Source organism: Arabidopsis lyrata (assembly GCF_000004255.2).
Source record: "Arabidopsis lyrata subsp. lyrata unplaced genomic scaffold ARALYscaffold_3, whole genome shotgun sequence".
Lineage (NCBI taxonomy): Eukaryota > Viridiplantae > Streptophyta > Magnoliopsida > Brassicales > Brassicaceae > Arabidopsis > Arabidopsis lyrata.
The window spans coordinates 22,554,663-22,572,962 of record NW_003302553.1 but is presented as its reverse complement, the minus strand read 5'-3'; the positions used below and the strand labels follow the sequence as shown (position 1 = coordinate 22,572,962).

The following is an 18,300-nucleotide window of genomic DNA, read 5'->3' as shown; positions in this document are numbered from 1 at the left end:
AACTCAAACCAAACTTCATATTAGAGTAATGATTGCATAATCATAGTAAAGTAAACAACATCGTAAAGAGATGTTCTTTATGATACAAAATGCATAAAATATAATGTTGTTTGTGTTCTACTACGGGTTATATCCTAGAGAATGCCATTACTACAATTTTTTATCTATTAGTTAATATAAAAAAACTTTATCTACAAATATGAATAAATATTCCATATTGTTAATTTTCTATTTCATTTTTAATATTTATAATATTAAGAATTTTATAAACTTTCAAATAAAATAAATATTTGAATTTTTAAGAATTTGTCAGAAATTTAAACCTTATAAATATCTACAAAAGATATTAATACGGAACGGTATATTACGGGTGAAATCCTAGATATAACAATCAAAAGACTATTTGAATTTTGGGTCGATATTAATACTGTATGATATACCACGTGTGAAATCCTAGAATTGACAATCAAAATATAACTATACAATCTTAAACACTAAACAAAACTAAACAAATAATATTAACAAAACAAATAAAAATTTTATTTTAATTTTTTAGTTATAAAATATCGTCATGCGGTGTACCATACATTTAAATCAAACAAAACAATAGTATATATCTATAGATCATCTTTATAAAATTTATTTTAATTATTTAATAAAATTATAGGCCCGCGGTGTACCGCGGGTTAACATCTAGTATATATTGATTATTAGAAGATTCAAGCCATATAAGTCCGTACATTCCCTAGATCATGTAATCGAATTCTTTTTTTCAGAAAGCAAACTCTTTCCAATGCGAATTTAATCCGTGACTTTTAAAATCTCTATATTTTTGGCACACTTGTATTATTGTGAGTGAATAAGGCTTATGTTTATCTTTTATCCCTTTTGAATCTTATTATAAACTAGAATTATACCCGGTGCTATGCACCGATAGAGTTTACCTCAAGATTGTCTTTCGTCATGTGGCTTCTTGTCTTACTATTGATAGAAAATAACAAACATATTAGAAGTTTAGAACATGGATCGTTAATTTGAATAGAGTAAAGTTACTAAACAAAACTAACTTGTGACGAACGTAATTATTGAGTTTTGGCTTGCTTTACTCAGTGATACTGGAATGACTTGCAGCTTTTATTGCGTTCCTCGTTCAACTACCCAACTGCATTGTGAGAATATTTTGTTTAGAAAAGAAGAAATCCTAACAAAGAGAATTTTAGAAAAGAAATTCATAAACGTCTAAACCTTGACAAACAAACCAAAAATTAATAATAAAAATGATTATGAAAGATAATACTATTAAACAGTGAAACAAATAAAAAGTAGTTACCTTAACTCGAATCTCAGTAAGTTTTGGTCAGATTTATTGCTTTAAACCAATATTGTGATCAAGGACGTTGATAATGCAGAACCGTATTTCTAACTCTTGCGTAAAATAATTAGGAAAAGAGAGTTAGATATATAAACATGATTCATACAATATCATGACAAAGATGGAAAAGTATATTGACAGATGACCTTGACTCGTTGGAAGGGATTGGGGATGCTAGACACTTCATGATGACTCTATTCGAAAAAGAAAATTGGCGATCAAATTTTTTTTTAAGAATAAATGTTTTGTCACGATAATTTTATTTATAAAGAAATTTTGAAGAAGTTATGGAGATTTTGGGATTTGGTAAAAAGTGGAGAATGTGGGCACATAGAACGTGGGTAGTTTTTTTTCCAAGAATATCTGATAAATTTTGTAATAAATGGTAAATAATAAAAATTATATGTAAAATTATGACACATTTAGTTGTAATTTTTTTATAGATTTGCCACATGTCAAAATTTTATTGGTTAGGTGACTTGTGCTTTATAAGATAAAGGATAAATAAAAAGTTGGTCTTGAGTCTTTACGATTTCAATCTTAACTTTATGTTATATCAAGACATATATATGAAAACGAAATATAAACAACAACAAAATAAAAATAGTCGTTATTGGATGTCCTATTCTTCTCGTATATGTGAAGCTACACACTTCTGAAAATAATTGGCTGTTTCTTCTGATTTGTTTAATTTTAAAAATATATAAATAAAAAAAGATCTCATCACTAACGATGGGCTATTATTTTTCGTATATGACATCGGACAATTATTAGGTGTGCCTATCTATGAATGAGCACTTTTGTTTGTTTGTGTTAAAGATCCACAAGTGTATCGATGGGTACACATGTGATTCATAAGCATTTCGTATTTTTCATCCTCAATACACACAATAAACACACTTTTGTTCGTCTAGATTTTACGTCTTCTTGAAATAAGATAACTTTTATGGAGCAAAACAAAATGTTGTAATAAAGCTACAAACAAATAATTATGGATACATGACAGACACTGTGTTGTATCTTCGATAATATTATAGTGTTCAAATTAAAAATAAAACCATGCAACTGATTAGAAAAACTTAAGAAGTGGTAATATGATGTAATTAGAGGATTAAGTTCTACGGTCAGGCCGCGGTAGTCCATGATTAACTACTGTTTCGTCGATATGTTAAGGGTGAATACATGTAAAATCGAAGAGCCTATCTATGAGTTTTATTAAAGAGCTCACTATGAGTGTTAGTGTTTGAGAGAGTTATTGATCCATTCTAAAGATAATTACTTCTCGAGGATACTAATTAAAGATGAAACGCATTAAAATCGGAGAGCCTATGAAAGAGAGATGATCACTTGGGGTTGGGGTTGTAGTGTTTGAGAAAGAGTTATATATCTTTACATATTCTAAGATTTTTTATTGTGTCCATTTTGGTTCATCACTCTCTAAAAGTATATACCTAATCAAAAATCCAATAATATTTTCTTAATTATTGTTTTATTCGGCCATATTGTTCTAAGCCTAATTAAGTTTGGCCCACTTAGATATTGCTGGTCCACTTCTTAAAAGTTTTATTTGTTGCAAATCCGTATCGGTCCATTGCTTCTCCAATTTTAATGTGCTGAATTCTGAATTATTGAAACTTAGATAGTTAGATGTTTTTATAGCATCATAAAATCTCTGAAGTTTATTTATCTCTAGATATTACCATCATTATTTGCTTCTCAACCTTTTTTAGGTTCTCAACCAAAGTTAAAGAACACAACTCGAAGTTTTGTTTTTTCTTTTGTCAAACACTTAAAACATATATCGTTTGAAATTGTTGATGATTTTACGTAACTATATTATATTGAAGCAAACATTCACAAACCCAATACTAGGAGAAAACAAGTCTTTGTAACTAGGTTTCTAGCAAGTATAGATTCGTATTCATATATGAGTGTAATGGGAAAAAGGGGATTTTCATACTTGTACTATCTGCACCGTGGATTTTCATACCTGAACAATTTCGTAGGGTATTTTACAACCTAAACTTCAATAAAATTTGAATCTCATACCTATACTTGATACAACGTGCAAAAATCGGAGTCAATCTAACGGGTGTTAGTCAACTCTGTTACGGTGTTGAATCATCGTACACGTGTACGCTGACGTGTATCAAAACGACGTCGTTTTCATATCCATACTGTCTATGCCGTGGATTTTCATACCTGGACAATTTTGTAGGGTATTTTACAACATAAACTTCAATAAAATTTGAATCTCATACCCTATACTTGATACAACGTACAAAAATCGGAGTCAATCTAACGGGTGTTAGTCAACTCTGTTACAGTGCGTATCAAAACGACGTCATGGGGACTCGAACCCGCGAACCGTAGTCACATGGGAAACACCGAATACCAACTGATCCCACAACGTACATCGAGTATTCCACAATCTTTTTAACTTATAAATCCAAAAAGTTGTGCGAAGCCGTAGTCACATGGTAAAACTTTGTTCATGCCTAATTTCTGAGAAGAAGAAGAAGAAATGAGAAAACGATTTCTCAATTCGAAACCCTAGTATTCATAATTTCCTCCCAATTTAAAACGATTGACTACGGCTCGCGGGTTCAATGAACGTTGTGGGATCAGTTGGTATTCGGTGCTTCTCATGTGACTACGGCTCGATGGTTCGAGTCCCCAATTTTGCAAAAACATTGAAAACTTTGACAACACATAGCAAAACGACGTCATTTCGATACGCACCGTAACGGAGTTGACTAACAGCCGTTAGATTGACTCCGATTTTTGCACGTTGTATCAAATATAGGGTATGAGATTCAAATTTTATTGAAGTTTAGGTTGTAAAATACCCTACAAAATTGTTCAGGTATGAAAATCCACGGCGCAGACAGTACGGGTATAAAAATAACGTCGTTTTGATACACGTCAGCGTACACGTGTACGATGACTCAGCACCGTAACGGAGTTGACTAACACCCGTTAGATTGACTCCGATTTTTGCACGTTGTATCAAGTATAGGTATGAGATTCAAATTTTATTAAAGTTTAGGTTGTAAAATACCCTACGAAATTGTCCAGGTATGAAAATCTACGGTGCAGATAGTACGGGTATGAAAATCCCCTTTTCCCGAGTGTAATGAGCATCGATGAAATTGTCGAGTTGCAAAAACATGCAGCTTCTATTTCTCTCTTGTTTCTTCTTCATACTAACATCTTGATTGAATTTAGTTCTTGTAACAATTTTAAGTTTTTTATTTTCTTTTCTACTAAATAAAGCTCATGATGAACTATAATCTATTTTGATAGAAATTATTTATATTAATGCTTTACTGTTTTCATCCATAAAATCTGTATTAAATTGAAATAATAATAAATAATAAAATCATACAGTATATATACTTGATAGATCAAAGAACCATTAATTAAACTCGTCTTATGTCCTTAACATTCTAGACATGCCTCTGCAAAACATAACTCAGTCCAAGTACCCTGTACCCCTTAGGATATATGATGACATGCGTTTTTGGGTTTTTGTTTCTTGACCATTGATTAGTTTACTTAACATTGATACCAAAAAAATAGAAATAAAGTCATTGATTAGTTTCTAGAAAGAGAGACAACGTCAAGAGTCAAAACCAAATGCAAGCAGGAATCACACACGCGTTGAAATGTTCATAGTTTTATACACCTTTGAGATTCGCTTTTTACCTGCATATCCATGTTTTATGATAGAAGACAAAAACCTTTTTGCATTTTTTATTGTTTATAAGTCAACAAACGAATAAATTTGGAGGGATTCATTGTTTTGCCTTTTGTCAAGAGAGCAGTTAGAAACTGTTCATACTCTTTGTCCCTTTTAGTTAATATTTTATCACACGAAAGAAGACTTGTGAAACCTTCACAAACATATTTGCTAGACTACTTACTAAACCACGACCAAGTAAAACTATATAAAGCTTCTTTTTTATTGTAGTTAATTAGGTTTAAATCTTAAGTGTCAAGAATTAAAAAACGCGTTTAAGATTTGCCGCGTGCTTTGTGACCGAATCACCATTTTTAATATAATACAGTATTTGTTTATTTTCTTCTCACTCATAACTAATTCTCCCTCTATCTTTCTTTCTATGTTTGTCATTTAGTCACATCTATATTTCATATCAATATACATTGTATCTAGCTTGTTAGCTTCAACCAAAAATAAAAATCTTCCTATAAAAATGTGACTCACGTGATCAATTTTGACGTTCTATATCTGTCGGTAAGAGTTCATATACTCATGACTCTTTTTAAACAAAGTTATATATCCCGAAATGGCAGTCAAACTAATTTTCGAAACTGTAAAGAGCCGAACAATCTTACCGTTTAATAATAACATGATTGAAAATGCATAAAAAGATTCAAAATCTAAAGCCAAAAAAAGGATTACTAATCCTAGTTTTTCAACATAATTAGTGATATATTGTCAACTACTATTAGATCACCATAAATTCGTCACAAAGTTCAATCCAAACCTTTTAATCACTACTTTCAACTTTTGGTTCTATTTTGGCTCTATCAAAATAAATTTTAGTTTTAACTTTATAAAAACCTTAAAACTAGTTTTGTAACCAAAATGGCGGTGAAATAGTCAAACAACTCATGCAAGTTTGGGACATTAACCAAACCCATGATTTAGTCTCTTTGAATTCAAACCATTTTTTTTCAATATATTATCATTTTTAATTTATTTCTCAGAATTGATTAACTCCAATCAAGGTACCAACTCTATTGCCTTTGCTTTTTCCTCTTCATGACGCCAAAATCCACGAACTCTCTGGCCTATATATACTTTCGACCCTTCTTCTCCTCTTCCATATCTCTTACCATCACAAAGTCATCTCCATTCTTCTTTCTTGATCTAGCTAGCGGAAATTGGCAATGGCAAGAATAGGAAGCTTTCTCATTATTCTTTATCTCACTTACGCTCTTACTCTCTGCATCTGCGATGACGACGAGAGTATGTACTATGGCGGCAACAAAGGGAACCTCTTCCCAGGTTTCTACAGAAGCTCGTGTCCTAGAGCCGAGGAGATTGTGAGGTCAGTTGTAGCCAAAGCTGTTGCAAGGGAGACTCGTATGGCTGCTTCTCTCATGAGGCTCCATTTCCACGATTGTTTCGTTCAGGTACTAGAGAGTTTGTTTTTTTAAGTAACTTTCCCAACAAGCTAACTACTAATGCTGAGAAATGAGAATCATAACTAATTTTATCTATTTCAATGAAAAAATGTGCAGGGTTGTGATGGATCGTTGCTTCTAGACACCAGTGGGAGTATAGTTACTGAGAAGAACTCTAACCCTAACAGTAGGTCGGCTCGCGGGTTTGAAGTTGTTGACGAGATCAAGGCTGCATTGGAGAATGAATGCCCTAACACTGTTTCTTGTGCTGACGCCTTAACTCTAGCCGCTAGAGACTCTTCTATTCTTGTAAGTCATCTTCTTTCTATGTCTCTCTCTATTGCTTCTTTAAGTTCTCAAGATCTAATTTGGTTCGTTTGTGTGTAGACTGGTGGACCAAGCTGGATGGTTCCTTTGGGAAGAAGAGATTCGAGAAGTGCAAGCTTGAGCGGATCAAACAACAACATTCCTGCACCCAACAACACTTTCAACACAATTGTCTCGAGATTTAACAATCAAGGTCTCGATCTCACCGACGTTGTTGCTCTCTCCGGTAAGCTTACTTCACACACAAGGAAGAAATTACTTTACTTGCTTCTGAAGTAAAGGTTAACCTAAAAAGCGGTTTTATCATAATCTGACTCAAAAATTTTCAGGGAGCCACACCATTGGATTTTCAAGATGCACTAGTTTCAGACAGAGACTTTACAACCAATTCGGAAATGGAAGTCCGGACTCAACCTTAGAGCAATCCTACGCTGCTAACTTACGCCAGAGGTGCCCTAGATCGGGTGGGGATCAGAACCTGTCGGAGCTTGACATCAACAGCGCCGGAAGATTTGATAACAGCTATTTCAAGAACTTGATCGAGAAGATGGGACTGTTGAATTCCGACGAGGTCTTGTTCTCTAGCAATGAGCAATCGAGAGAGCTGGTGAAGAAGTATGCAGAGGATCAAGAAGAGTTCTTCGAGCAGTTTGCGGAGTCGATGATCAAGATGGGGAATATCTCTCCCTTGACAGGTTCGAGTGGTGAGATCAGAAAGAATTGCAGGAAAATTAATAACTCTTGATTCCCTAGTATTGGATGGGCCAAATAGAAATGTGACATGTTTTTGAGGAAGGAATTTATGTTTGTGTTTTTTTTTTTTTTTGATAAAAATGTTTGTGTGTTTTTATTTTGTATGAGTCTGTAATTCCTTGTGTCAAGAATTTGAATTTTGTAAGTTTAAATGATTGAAACTCTCTATAATTAAAATGTTACTAGATTTATTTTTCCCCGCAATACTAAATTTAAGCTGGTAGCATTACGGATTGTTAAAAATAATGATAGTCATTTATATTCATATTTGTTTTATAAAGCAATATACAATATATAAATTATCAAAAAAATTTGGTATGCACCACGTAACAACAAAAGTGGAAAAATGTGTAGAAAAATCCTCAACTTTCTTAAAAACATAGAAAAAACCCTTAACTTTTTTGTGGGTTTTTAAACCCCCACATTTTCATAAATGGTAAAATAAACTAGCATTAATAAACTTAATTTAAATTCAAAAAAATAGTTATACTAAAACATAAATAAATAGAAAAAATTTGATTTAGGGTGTTTTTTAAAAAAATTCTAGTTTACAATATTTTTCTAAATTGAAAATATGTAAGTCATGATTTAAAAAAGTTAACTAGTGAAGTTTTATTCGGTGTGTTACAAAAATTCATCAACGTGAAACCAAACAGATTTTATTACGAATTATATGTAAATTCTTATGTCGAAACCGAATATGAGTTTTTATTAATAAAGGTTTATTAGGTTCGATCACACAAATTTACTAACGTAAAACCAAACCAAATTTTATAATACTACGAAAAGTACATGAATTTTCACAACAAAATATTTTCATTGGACAAACTAAATAAGATTTACTAACAATTAATATTTCTCTATATATATATATATATATGATATATTAAAATATAATATAAATTATATTTAATTAATCATTATTTAACTATATTTTTATCCAAAACCGGAACACTCGAATAAAAAAATAAAATCAAATGTGATATCCTATAAATTTTGTAGTTTATATAACATAACTTCTAATTGTAACAAAAATAATTTGCCTAATCTCAACTAAATGGTGAATAAATGTTCATAGCTCAAAAACCCTAATTTTAGAAAAAAATCGTAAACTCAAATTTAAAATAAAAAATTATAAATTAAATTATTTTTGTTTCTTACTGTTTTAATATAATGATTTTTTTAAAAATAAAATTAAGTTAATTAATATTAGGGTTTATTTAACCATTATCTTTATAAAAAAGTGAGGGTTTAAAAACCCACAAAAAAGTTAAGAGTTTTTTCTATGTTTTGAAGAAAGTTGAGGGTTTTAAAACCCATTTTTCCAACAAAAGTTATATAAGATGATTCAATTTCGGTAGCTATCCACAACTTTTTATCCAGAAAAGAGTTTATTCCATAATCAGATCTTTTTAGTATATCTTTGAAAAATAATTTATGAAAATGTATTAACGTAATATTCATGTTATTATTTCAATAGATTTCAAAAGCACGATTTACCTATTGAAGCAAGACCATCGTGTCTTAAGGAAATTTTTGACCAAGTCATGAATGTCCCTATCTTATCTATTCTACCACGCTTACATGGCTCAACGGTTTAGCCTGATTTTGAATATGATAATCTGGTATACTAAACCAAATCATATAAATTCATTCATTTCACATAGTGAATGAGATCAGAATGATTTTATTTTAGTCATGTGCATACATATATTCGACGCTTCTAACATTAGTCAATTTCTGTTTAAACATTTTTTCATGTCATTTTTTCGTCATCTTTTATGATGTACTTGTTTGCCTCCCAATATTTATTCTCTTTTTATCTTCGGTGCGCTTACATATAACAGACAAAACTTTGAATTAATTCTTAACTAAGAATTATATCTCTTTTTCATTTTCTTAGTCTATTTTCTCTTATTAATTGCATGATTTTTTCGCTCACATGAAAAATTGTTGAGAAAAAACTGTAATTATAAAACTGTCGGATTCGTTCTGATTTTTTCATTTTAAAATGAGAAATAGGAATAATACTTAGAATACTTCTTAAACTAAATATTTTTGGAATAAAATCTTGAGAATTTAATTGGAATATACCTAGAATTCTCTTATCTCTATATAAACATCCATCACATCATAAATCTATCATCTACAAATCCAGAAATACTGTTAATTTTCTCCATCCAAATCCAAAATGGAACTGAATCGGTTAGCACTCGTTTTTTAATACCGTGGTGTTGCTAACCATCTTTGCTATGAGTCATGCCTGAATCACCTCGTACTATGTTATCATAACAAATTTAAATATTGAAAATCGACTTAAAATCTGTTATTGTCTATATGCATATTTCAAAGCAATATCTAAGATAGTAAATTTACAGTGATTGTTAACATGATTTAGCAATTATACAACATCCAAATAGATTAGGTGAAGAAAATAAGTGAGCACAATTGTAAATTGAAGTTTAACTTGGGAATATTTTGTACAAAAAAACCTCTATAAATTAATATTCGATAAATTAAATAATCACTATAAATTAATAAATTTTCTGATTCTGAATCAAACCAATATAAGATTTAATATAATTTGATTAAATAATAATTTGTTTGAAAATCTTATGTAACTATATGGTCTCATCAGTATCATAAATTAATAATTGTATAAACTTACCAATATATATATGTAAGAAAATTTTGTAAAATATGATTTTAGATTGTTTTTTTTTCTTAATATGCATTAATCTTTAGTAGAGCTCACTTATAATATTTTACTACATCGATATATTTTTGTATTGTTTTCTTGGGATAATAATTAGTTTTTTACTTGTATTTGGTTTTAAAAGGATATTGATTTCTATAAAAAAAAAAAATCTTTCAGATTGATTTTTGTTTTAAATTACAAAATTATTCAAAACTATGTAAAATTTAATAATTATTCATTTATCGATAAATTAATATCTTAATAATAAATTAATATAATTTCACGGTCCCGACACTATTGATTATAGAAAAAGAATCAAATTGTACTTGATTTTATATATAGAAAATCACGTTTCCATATATAAGTCTAAGTACAATAATATTTTTTAATTGACACTTAAATGGTTCTGAAAAAAAGGCAGTAGTCCATTGTTTCAAATCTATATATATAATGGGAGAGTCTTCTCTCCATATAAGTTATCCACATCATCATCCACCTAAGCATGCATCTAATTAAAAATTAAAAGTCAAAATTTATTTAAAATGTTCATTCAATACATACTTATTTTTACTTATTGTTATTTATGATTAAAAATATTTAAGTTATAATACAAATGAATTAATATTATAAGTAAAAAAAATAAATATAAATTTATACATAATAATATAATTTGAATTTTAGCGAGAAAATGTTTAAGATAAATCATATTTAAAAACTTATAAACATTTCAGTTTTAAAATTGATATATTAAAAATCAATATGATGGATATTTCTAAAATTGTATGAAAGTTGAAAGATCATACATTTATTAGCTTTAAAAATATATATAGTAATGAATCATGACATATTTAAAAATCAATATGTTGGGTATTTCTAAAATTGTATGAAAGTTGAAAATCTATATATATAATGGGAGAGTCTTCTCTCCATATAAGTTATCCACATCATCATCCACCTAAGCATGCATCTAATTAAAAATTAAAAGTCAAAATTTATTTAAAATGTTCATTCAATACATACTTATTTTTACTTATTGTTATTTATGATTAAAAATATTTAAGTTATAATACAAATGAATTAATATTATAAGTAAAAAAAATAAATATAAATTTATACATAATAATATAATTTGAATTTTAGCGAGAAAATGTTTAAGATAAATCATATTTAAAAACTTATAAACATTTCAGTTTTAAAATTGATATATTAAAAATCAATATGATGGATATTTCTAAAATTGTATGAAAGTTGAAAGATCATACATTTATTAGCTTTAAAAATATATATAGTAATGAATCATGACATATTTAAAAATCAATATGTTGGGTATTTCTAAAATTGTATGAAAGTTGAAAAGACATACATTTTTTAGATATATAGTGAATTAGTGATTAATCTTATGACATATTAGTGATGAATCTTATGACATATTACTAATATATAGTGAATTAGAGATATATGATATATCTTATGACATATTAGTATTACTAATTAAAATAATAGTTGATTAGTTTATAAATTATAGTAAACAAAATGTTAAAATATAGCTTGATAGTATCGTGTATAATAATTGAAAACAAAACTAAAATAAAATTATGTATACTTTTAATTTTTAGCTTATCAAAAATATAATATAAAGTTTTATAAATGCAATTGATAGTAATACAAACACTATGCACTTATTAAAACTATAAAATATTATTTTAAAAATATCAAATATAGGTAGAAAGAGCACAATTACAACATTAAATTTAATAAGATAGAAACAAAAAAAATAAAAATAAAAATAAGAGAATATAAAAATATCGGAATTGAGTGACAAAATTATTCTTAGAAAGCTAAATTTCTAAAGAAAAAGACAATATATTAAAAATAAGATATATATATATATCTTTTCTTTTTTGTTTGTAAATACAATAGATATAAATTGATGACAAAAAAAAGATATAAATTTGGAAAAGATAAACCAGATTTAAAATAGAGATCACACTTGAGTTTCTAGAATTATAAAAGAAAATGTTATGCATAAGAATTCATGCACTTAAAGAGAAAATATATAATGAACAATCATAGGATACTAAGTCAATACAAAAAAAAACGTTTAATATATGTAGTATATTATAAGTAGACGTGTAAATATATATAATTATCACTTATAACATTTATATTATATATATATAACCGTTTTTACCAATAGAATTACATATAGTTTTCAAACAGTATTGTAATAAAAAATATGTAAAATAATGTAATTTACAAAACTATAACAAAATTGAGTATATATTATTAAACTCACGCATCGCGTGGGTCCATTTCTAGTCCTATATAACTAAGGCACATTGTTGACTCTATATACCATTAAATAGACTAACGCAAAATGGTCATGAAAGGCGAAATGTCAAATAGAAATATAACGAGATATCTTTCAAATATCTCTCAAAAATATAAAAAAACCAATATATTGGGAAATCTTTAAAAAATAGTCTCTAAATATTTGATATCCTAACTATAATCTTTTAAATAATTAGATTGAAGAAAATTGGCGGAACATCTTCTTATCCCCTTTTCTGTTTCCGAGAGAGAGATTTGTACTAGATCCTGACATGCACGCACGTGCGGAGTTTCATATTTAAGAATTAATTTCTAATAAATTTTAATTTAATATAGATTATTTTGCTGTTTTGTGATATATATATATATATATATATATATATTGTAATGTACTAGATATATTGTTATGGAAATTGTTTCATAGACTTTAAAAATATACAACATTTTGCTGTGTTAGTGAAATTCGATATAGCCTAGATATTATAAAGTTAGAGTAATAAGTGAAATTCAGTTGTTATCGTACGTAGTTATATTTTAAGATCTGGACCTACACGTACGTGTGAGATTATCTTTGTAAGATAAATTAAGACATAATTTAATTGCAAACTTAAGTGATGTTATGTTATTATTTTCTAAACTAATCAAACATTTCTAACAGTTTGACTACGTATGTTAATAGGATATGGATTCAGTTTTAGCTTGGGTTATTTCATGTATAATAGCTAGGCGTATTTGTCATATTTATCACTGGAAACTTATCTTGTCTTGTATTTGTCATAAATTCTTCATCCCATAACCTATCCCATATACGTGAAATAAATATATTACCGTCCCGTATCCGTAATAAATATAATATATGTAACAGAATATATACACAAATTTATTTAATTATTTATATAGTGCTCATAACCCGAACTCATACCAGTTGGTATTTTTGATTTTCAGTTTGGTTTCAATCTATGTTCCCATCCCGTCTCGTCTCGTAATTCATATTCCCATTCCATTCCATTAATATTATGTTCTAAATTCTTGTTTGCTTACCCTTAAATATCATACAATATATGACTGTGAGTTTTGTGGATTAACATGTATACTGTTAAAGTTTACAAATATATCATAAATTAAACCACACACAAAAAATCGAAACTGTAAATGATATATCAACTAAAATATGGCATACATTTGATGACGTTTGTTACTGTGTATGTGCACATATATAAGAATTTATATTTACTATTTAGTATAAATGCAAAAATGAACACCGACTTGATATAATATCTTAAATCCAATAATCTTCTTTTTGATATAATACTAGATCGTGACCCGCACGTACGTGCGGGGTTTCATATTTTAAGATATGTGTTATATAAAATATATAATCAATTTGTTTGTTTTTCGGAAGTATTTTAAATTTGTTTTTTTTGTTTCTGTTTTGGGAATTAGATAATAGAATAGATACCATAATAATAGAAATTAAATGGATATTTATATTCTGTGTGTTTAAATAAAATTTGTTACAAATTTTTTTTTCTGTTTGAATAGAATTAAAAGAAAAAATTAGTTACTTGTTTTTGGTGAATGATTGGATAGGTTTGCATGGTTTTGGTAAATAATCTATAGATAATTTGGTAAGTTTCAGATTTGGTGTGTTTTAGTTATAATCTTGTTTATAATTTTTTTATAGAATATTCAATTTTAATAAAATGTAAAACGATTTATTTGGTAATCCAAAATTATTGTTTATAACTTTATCCAAATTTAAATAAAAACTGTAGACCCAAATTTTAAAAAAGTGGCCCATAACTGTTATGTATCAGAATTTAATCTTGTATGGGCCGAAATATTTTTAGACCCAATTAATCTGACTATTGAAATCGATCCATGTTTTCGTTTTTGTTTGTATTTAATATATTACCGGATTTATGTTTTTTCATTTTGGATAGATAATTGTTAAAATAATTGTCTTATCGGTGAAAAAAAAACAACACCCTACAAATCTCAGGCGATTGTTCGATCGACGAATCAATTCCAAAATTGCCTGATAATCAAGCTATTACGTCTCCGTTTATCATCTTTTTATCTCAAATTCGGATTACTACAAAGAGGTAAGCTTTTTATTGATTCAGATTTAGGCAACTACTTATTTAAAAGATTTGTCAATTCGATTTCCACTCTTTGAAATTCTCTGTTTGAACAGAGTTCTTTAACTATGATTGTCAAGAACCCAGATCGTTACATATATTCGATTGGGTTTTTATATTAAACATATGTCTCTTTTTTTTTTCCGACAGATAATTGTTTTAGAAGAACTTTTGTCTTATAAAAGGAACCGGTTGCAAAGATGTATGATAATGAAGATACTACATCTCTGTTTATCATCTCTTAATCGGAAAATCTGAATTCTACAAAGAGGTAACCTTATAATTGAATCAAATATTGACTTTTACTATTTTCAAATGTTTCGATTCAAATTCCAATCTTAGAAATCTATATGTTTGAACAGAGGTATTGGGAAATGATTGTCAAAAAACCGATCTTATATGGGTAAGTATTGTGAATTTCAGATCTAAATTTTGATTTCAAATATTTTTTATCAGCAAATCCCAAATCGTGACAGGTTAATTTGAGTGTGTTAACTATAAAACCAATCTCTTTACATAAATCGTCAGTTGTCCGATATAATATATTTTGAAATTCGCTTTTCTATAGATATTAACTATAGATTTTGTCCATAGTGAGTATGGCTAGGCCAATATTCATGTCAGAGTTTAATATTTATGAAAAAGAGAGGTTTAATGTAATCTTTTAAGCTATTCAGAATCCTGAAACAATGTAAAAGGTTTCTTAGATGATATATGTTAGCTACTGTTATATTATTTTTGTATAGTTGATAAAAACATGTTAGCTACTGTTCATACTATTTTAATTTGATACAAACTTTTAGAATACAATTTTCTAAATTAGAGTTTCTAAATGTTAAATGTATACAAACTAAGCATAATCTCTGCGTTTAATGCTTATAGAGGTGGCTTCAAATAATGTCGTCTTTGGAGAAGATAGGATAACCCTATATAATGTTAAAGGTTAGTGAGATGATAAAGATTGACTATTTATTTTTAATTGTTATGAATAGAAAGCTACTCTTATACATTTAGAATTAGTAGTATTGTTATAGTCATTATATTTTTGGCATAGTATGTTAAAATGAGTTAACTATAAAGTCTATAATAGCTATTAGCAACACACTAATTTATATTGTTTGATAATACTTAATCAAACTTACTGATTATGCACATGTAAACGATACCTTCATATAGCCTAATAAGGTATAAGTTTCCTCATTGTTTGATAATGAGTATACACCTTTACTGCTGCTGTAAATGAAATAGTTTACATTTCATCTCCTCAAGATGATTAGGAGAACTCTCTGTTCTTGTCATATTTTCGTCGATCCAATGTTTTAACTGATTCTGCAAAGAAAAATATATTGTTGAAGTAAAACTGAATTAGATGAAAACCAAAATATGATCACAGAGGTGATAAAAATTGTTACCTCTTTTGGTAACAATCTGCTAAAAGGCATAGGTTTTGAAAAACTTCTTTGAACATATCACCCAAACTAATAACCTGACCAACCACATCTGAAAAATATATGAACAGGTATGAGTTAGATTTTTAGATCCTTCTTTAAACAATATATACGAAAATAATAGTAATGAAAAATACCAATCAAGATGTTTTCATCAAATCCTGTAACATTGAAAATGTCTCCAAAGTTAGCCAAATAAATAAATCTTGTTGGATTGAGAAAGATTGTGACTTATAATAGTCGTTTTCATGAGGGACATCTTAAGCCATGCTTTGTTGCCATGTATTTCCCATTGATTTGGAGTTCACTTGTTGTTTCTTAATGGTAGAATGATTCAAAGTTCACTGTAAAAAGCAACAAAACTGTATTATGAAGTCGATCTATAGATGATAACTATTAAATTGAAGAAAGAATAAGTAAGTTGAGAATTACGGATGTATCAGCAAGAATCATCTCCATGGTCTCCCCGTGTATTGGTTGTATTGAGTCCACGACAATTTTCACTTGGATCTTCCATTTAGTTTTGAAAGGTTTCATGTCATCATGATTGGTGATGGGAAGATTTGCAGCCATTTTTTAAAAATGAGTAAGAAAGGTATAGATGTCGTTTGCTAGCTTAAGGAGTCTTGAAGAGGGTATTAGACATCATATATAATTTGTAGGAAAAGAGGTCGGCTAGGGTTACAAACTATTAGATGTAATTCATGTAAAGAATATGCTTGTGAATCTATCTTTTGAATATATATTTTAGTTATATTCTTTATTTGAGAGCTAATGAATATTGTGTTTATGTAGAATTTGGATTTTTTTTGGTAACTGAATGATAACAAAATTAGATATCACCTTAACTATTGGGATACAATTGTTTTGATAATATCTTAACTTTGGTTTTATGGTATTTTTTCCAGATTGCCAAATCTCAACCGTAAGAATCAAACCAAGGATAACTGTGAAGTAATAAATTGTTATGTTTTTAACAGTCCATTTTGGATCCATAGGATCCGCGTGTCAATCCAAAAAATTAGCCCAGGATCCGAGTGCCTTTCCGATCGAGTCGCCCATGATCCATGGGTATTTTGCTTTTAAATTATGATTTTGCCCTTCAACGATTTTTTTCATTTACTCTTTGATTGTGATTATTCCAATGGCATCTTTTGTAATTCTTTATCCTTCATAAGGTTATTTATTATTCAATGCTTCCCAATTAATAGTATAGATACAGTTAATCAAATATCTATATAAAAAAAAAAAAAAAAAACCGTTTCTTCTCTCTCGCCATAGGCGATATCTTTCAAAGCCACCATTCCGAGCAAAGCCCTCCATCTTCATCGTTTCCGGCCGGCGTCGGCTTCTCTGGCGTCAGTCGGCCCCATTTCTTGCTTATTTAGGGTCTCCAATTTATGTTTATTGTATAGATCTAGTTTCTAATAACATCGGCAAGTTGGTTTTCATGGCTATTTGGTTGAAGTTAGTGATTCCGTGTGTCAATTCCTTTCTCTCGCTTCGAGAGTGTATTTTTCCGACTATAATCCAAGAGAATCGGAACATTGTCGGCGTCTCTCCGTCATGGTTTCACCAAGGCGGCTTCTGTAGTTTCATGTCTGCAACTTTTTGTTTCCACCATCAACGTATCATTCACTCAAACACCAATCTCTCCAAATCCCATATGGGTGATCAAACCCAGATTTGGGATCCAGGAGTATCCAATATTGGATCTGAAAATGGTGGAAATGAACTACGGCTAAATCGCTGCAACAATAGTCGTGATACACTCTTCTCGGCGAGGATCTCCAAAGGCATTTTGGAGTTTTAGCTATAAGCTGATAGCCAAGTATAAGTATGTGAAGGAGGGACATAACAGATTATATCTGTTAGCCTATAAGTCTAAAGATAGCATGGTTACTCTCCACTTCTTCGTCGAAATTGTAATGATTTCCTGTATTTGCGTAAACGTTTGTTTTGAGATGCTTATGTATCATGTAATCTTTTTCTGATATCAATATATTTGATTTGCCGAAAAAAAAAAAAACAAAATCAAATATCTAATTAATATTTCTTTATTAAATATAGATATTT

General features: G+C 28.9%; 1 protein-coding gene and 2 long non-coding RNA genes across 6 annotated transcripts; 2 read left to right on the top strand and 1 right to left on the bottom strand.

Annotated features, from left to right (window-relative positions):
* Positions 1-649: 649 nt before the first annotated feature.
* On the bottom strand, positions 650-1,746 carry LOC110230514. Of its 2 annotated transcripts, XR_002333619.1 has the most exons (4): positions 1,519-1,746; positions 1,331-1,419; positions 1,068-1,162; positions 650-981 (listed from the first exon to the last, which is right to left on the bottom strand). It is a non-coding gene; the product is annotated as an uncharacterized LOC110230514 (long non-coding RNA). The 2 variants fall into 2 exon arrangements; XR_002333618.1 differs by having other exon boundaries at positions 1,331-1,744.
* A 4,472-nt stretch (positions 1,747-6,218) lies between these two features.
* Positions 6,219-7,832, top strand: LOC9322216 (peroxidase 15). 2 transcript variants are annotated; one of them, XR_002333101.1, is made up of 5 exons: positions 6,219-6,535; positions 6,644-6,835; positions 6,914-7,079; positions 7,183-7,655; positions 7,687-7,832. XR_002333101.1 is itself a non-coding variant. In XM_021030446.1 (4 exons), exons 1-4 carry the CDS (start codon positions 6,290-6,292, stop codon positions 7,596-7,598), a joined length of 1,020 nt encoding a protein of 339 aa, XP_020886105.1. In that variant the 5' UTR covers positions 6,219-6,289; the 3' UTR covers positions 7,599-7,832. The 2 variants fall into 2 exon arrangements, 1 of the variants encoding a protein (XP_020886105.1); XM_021030446.1 differs by having other exon boundaries at positions 7,183-7,832.
* A 6,783-nt stretch (positions 7,833-14,615) lies between these two features.
* Positions 14,616-17,361, top strand: LOC110229635. 2 transcript variants are annotated; one of them, XR_002333008.1, is made up of 4 exons: positions 14,616-14,740; positions 14,927-15,047; positions 15,139-15,179; positions 17,133-17,361. It is a non-coding gene; the product is annotated as an uncharacterized LOC110229635 (long non-coding RNA). The 2 variants fall into 2 exon arrangements; XR_002333007.1 differs by lacking the exon at positions 17,133-17,361 and adding an exon at positions 15,659-16,107.
* Positions 17,362-18,300: the final 939 nt, after the last annotated feature.

What these genes read in the sequence shown, in the direction of transcription:
- LOC9322216 (XM_021030446.1), top strand. Translation starts at nt 6,290, where the DNA reads ATGGCAAGAATAGGAAGCTTTCTCATTATTCTTTATCTCACTTACGCT. An exon ending in TCCACGATTGTTTCGTTCAG is followed by an intron (nt 6,536 to 6,643) that starts GTACTAGAGAGT and finishes AAAAATGTGCAG; the next exon opens with GGTTGTGATGGATCGTTGCT. An exon ending in CTAGAGACTCTTCTATTCTT is followed by an intron (nt 6,836 to 6,913) that starts GTAAGTCATCTT and finishes GTTTGTGTGTAG; the next exon opens with ACTGGTGGACCAAGCTGGAT.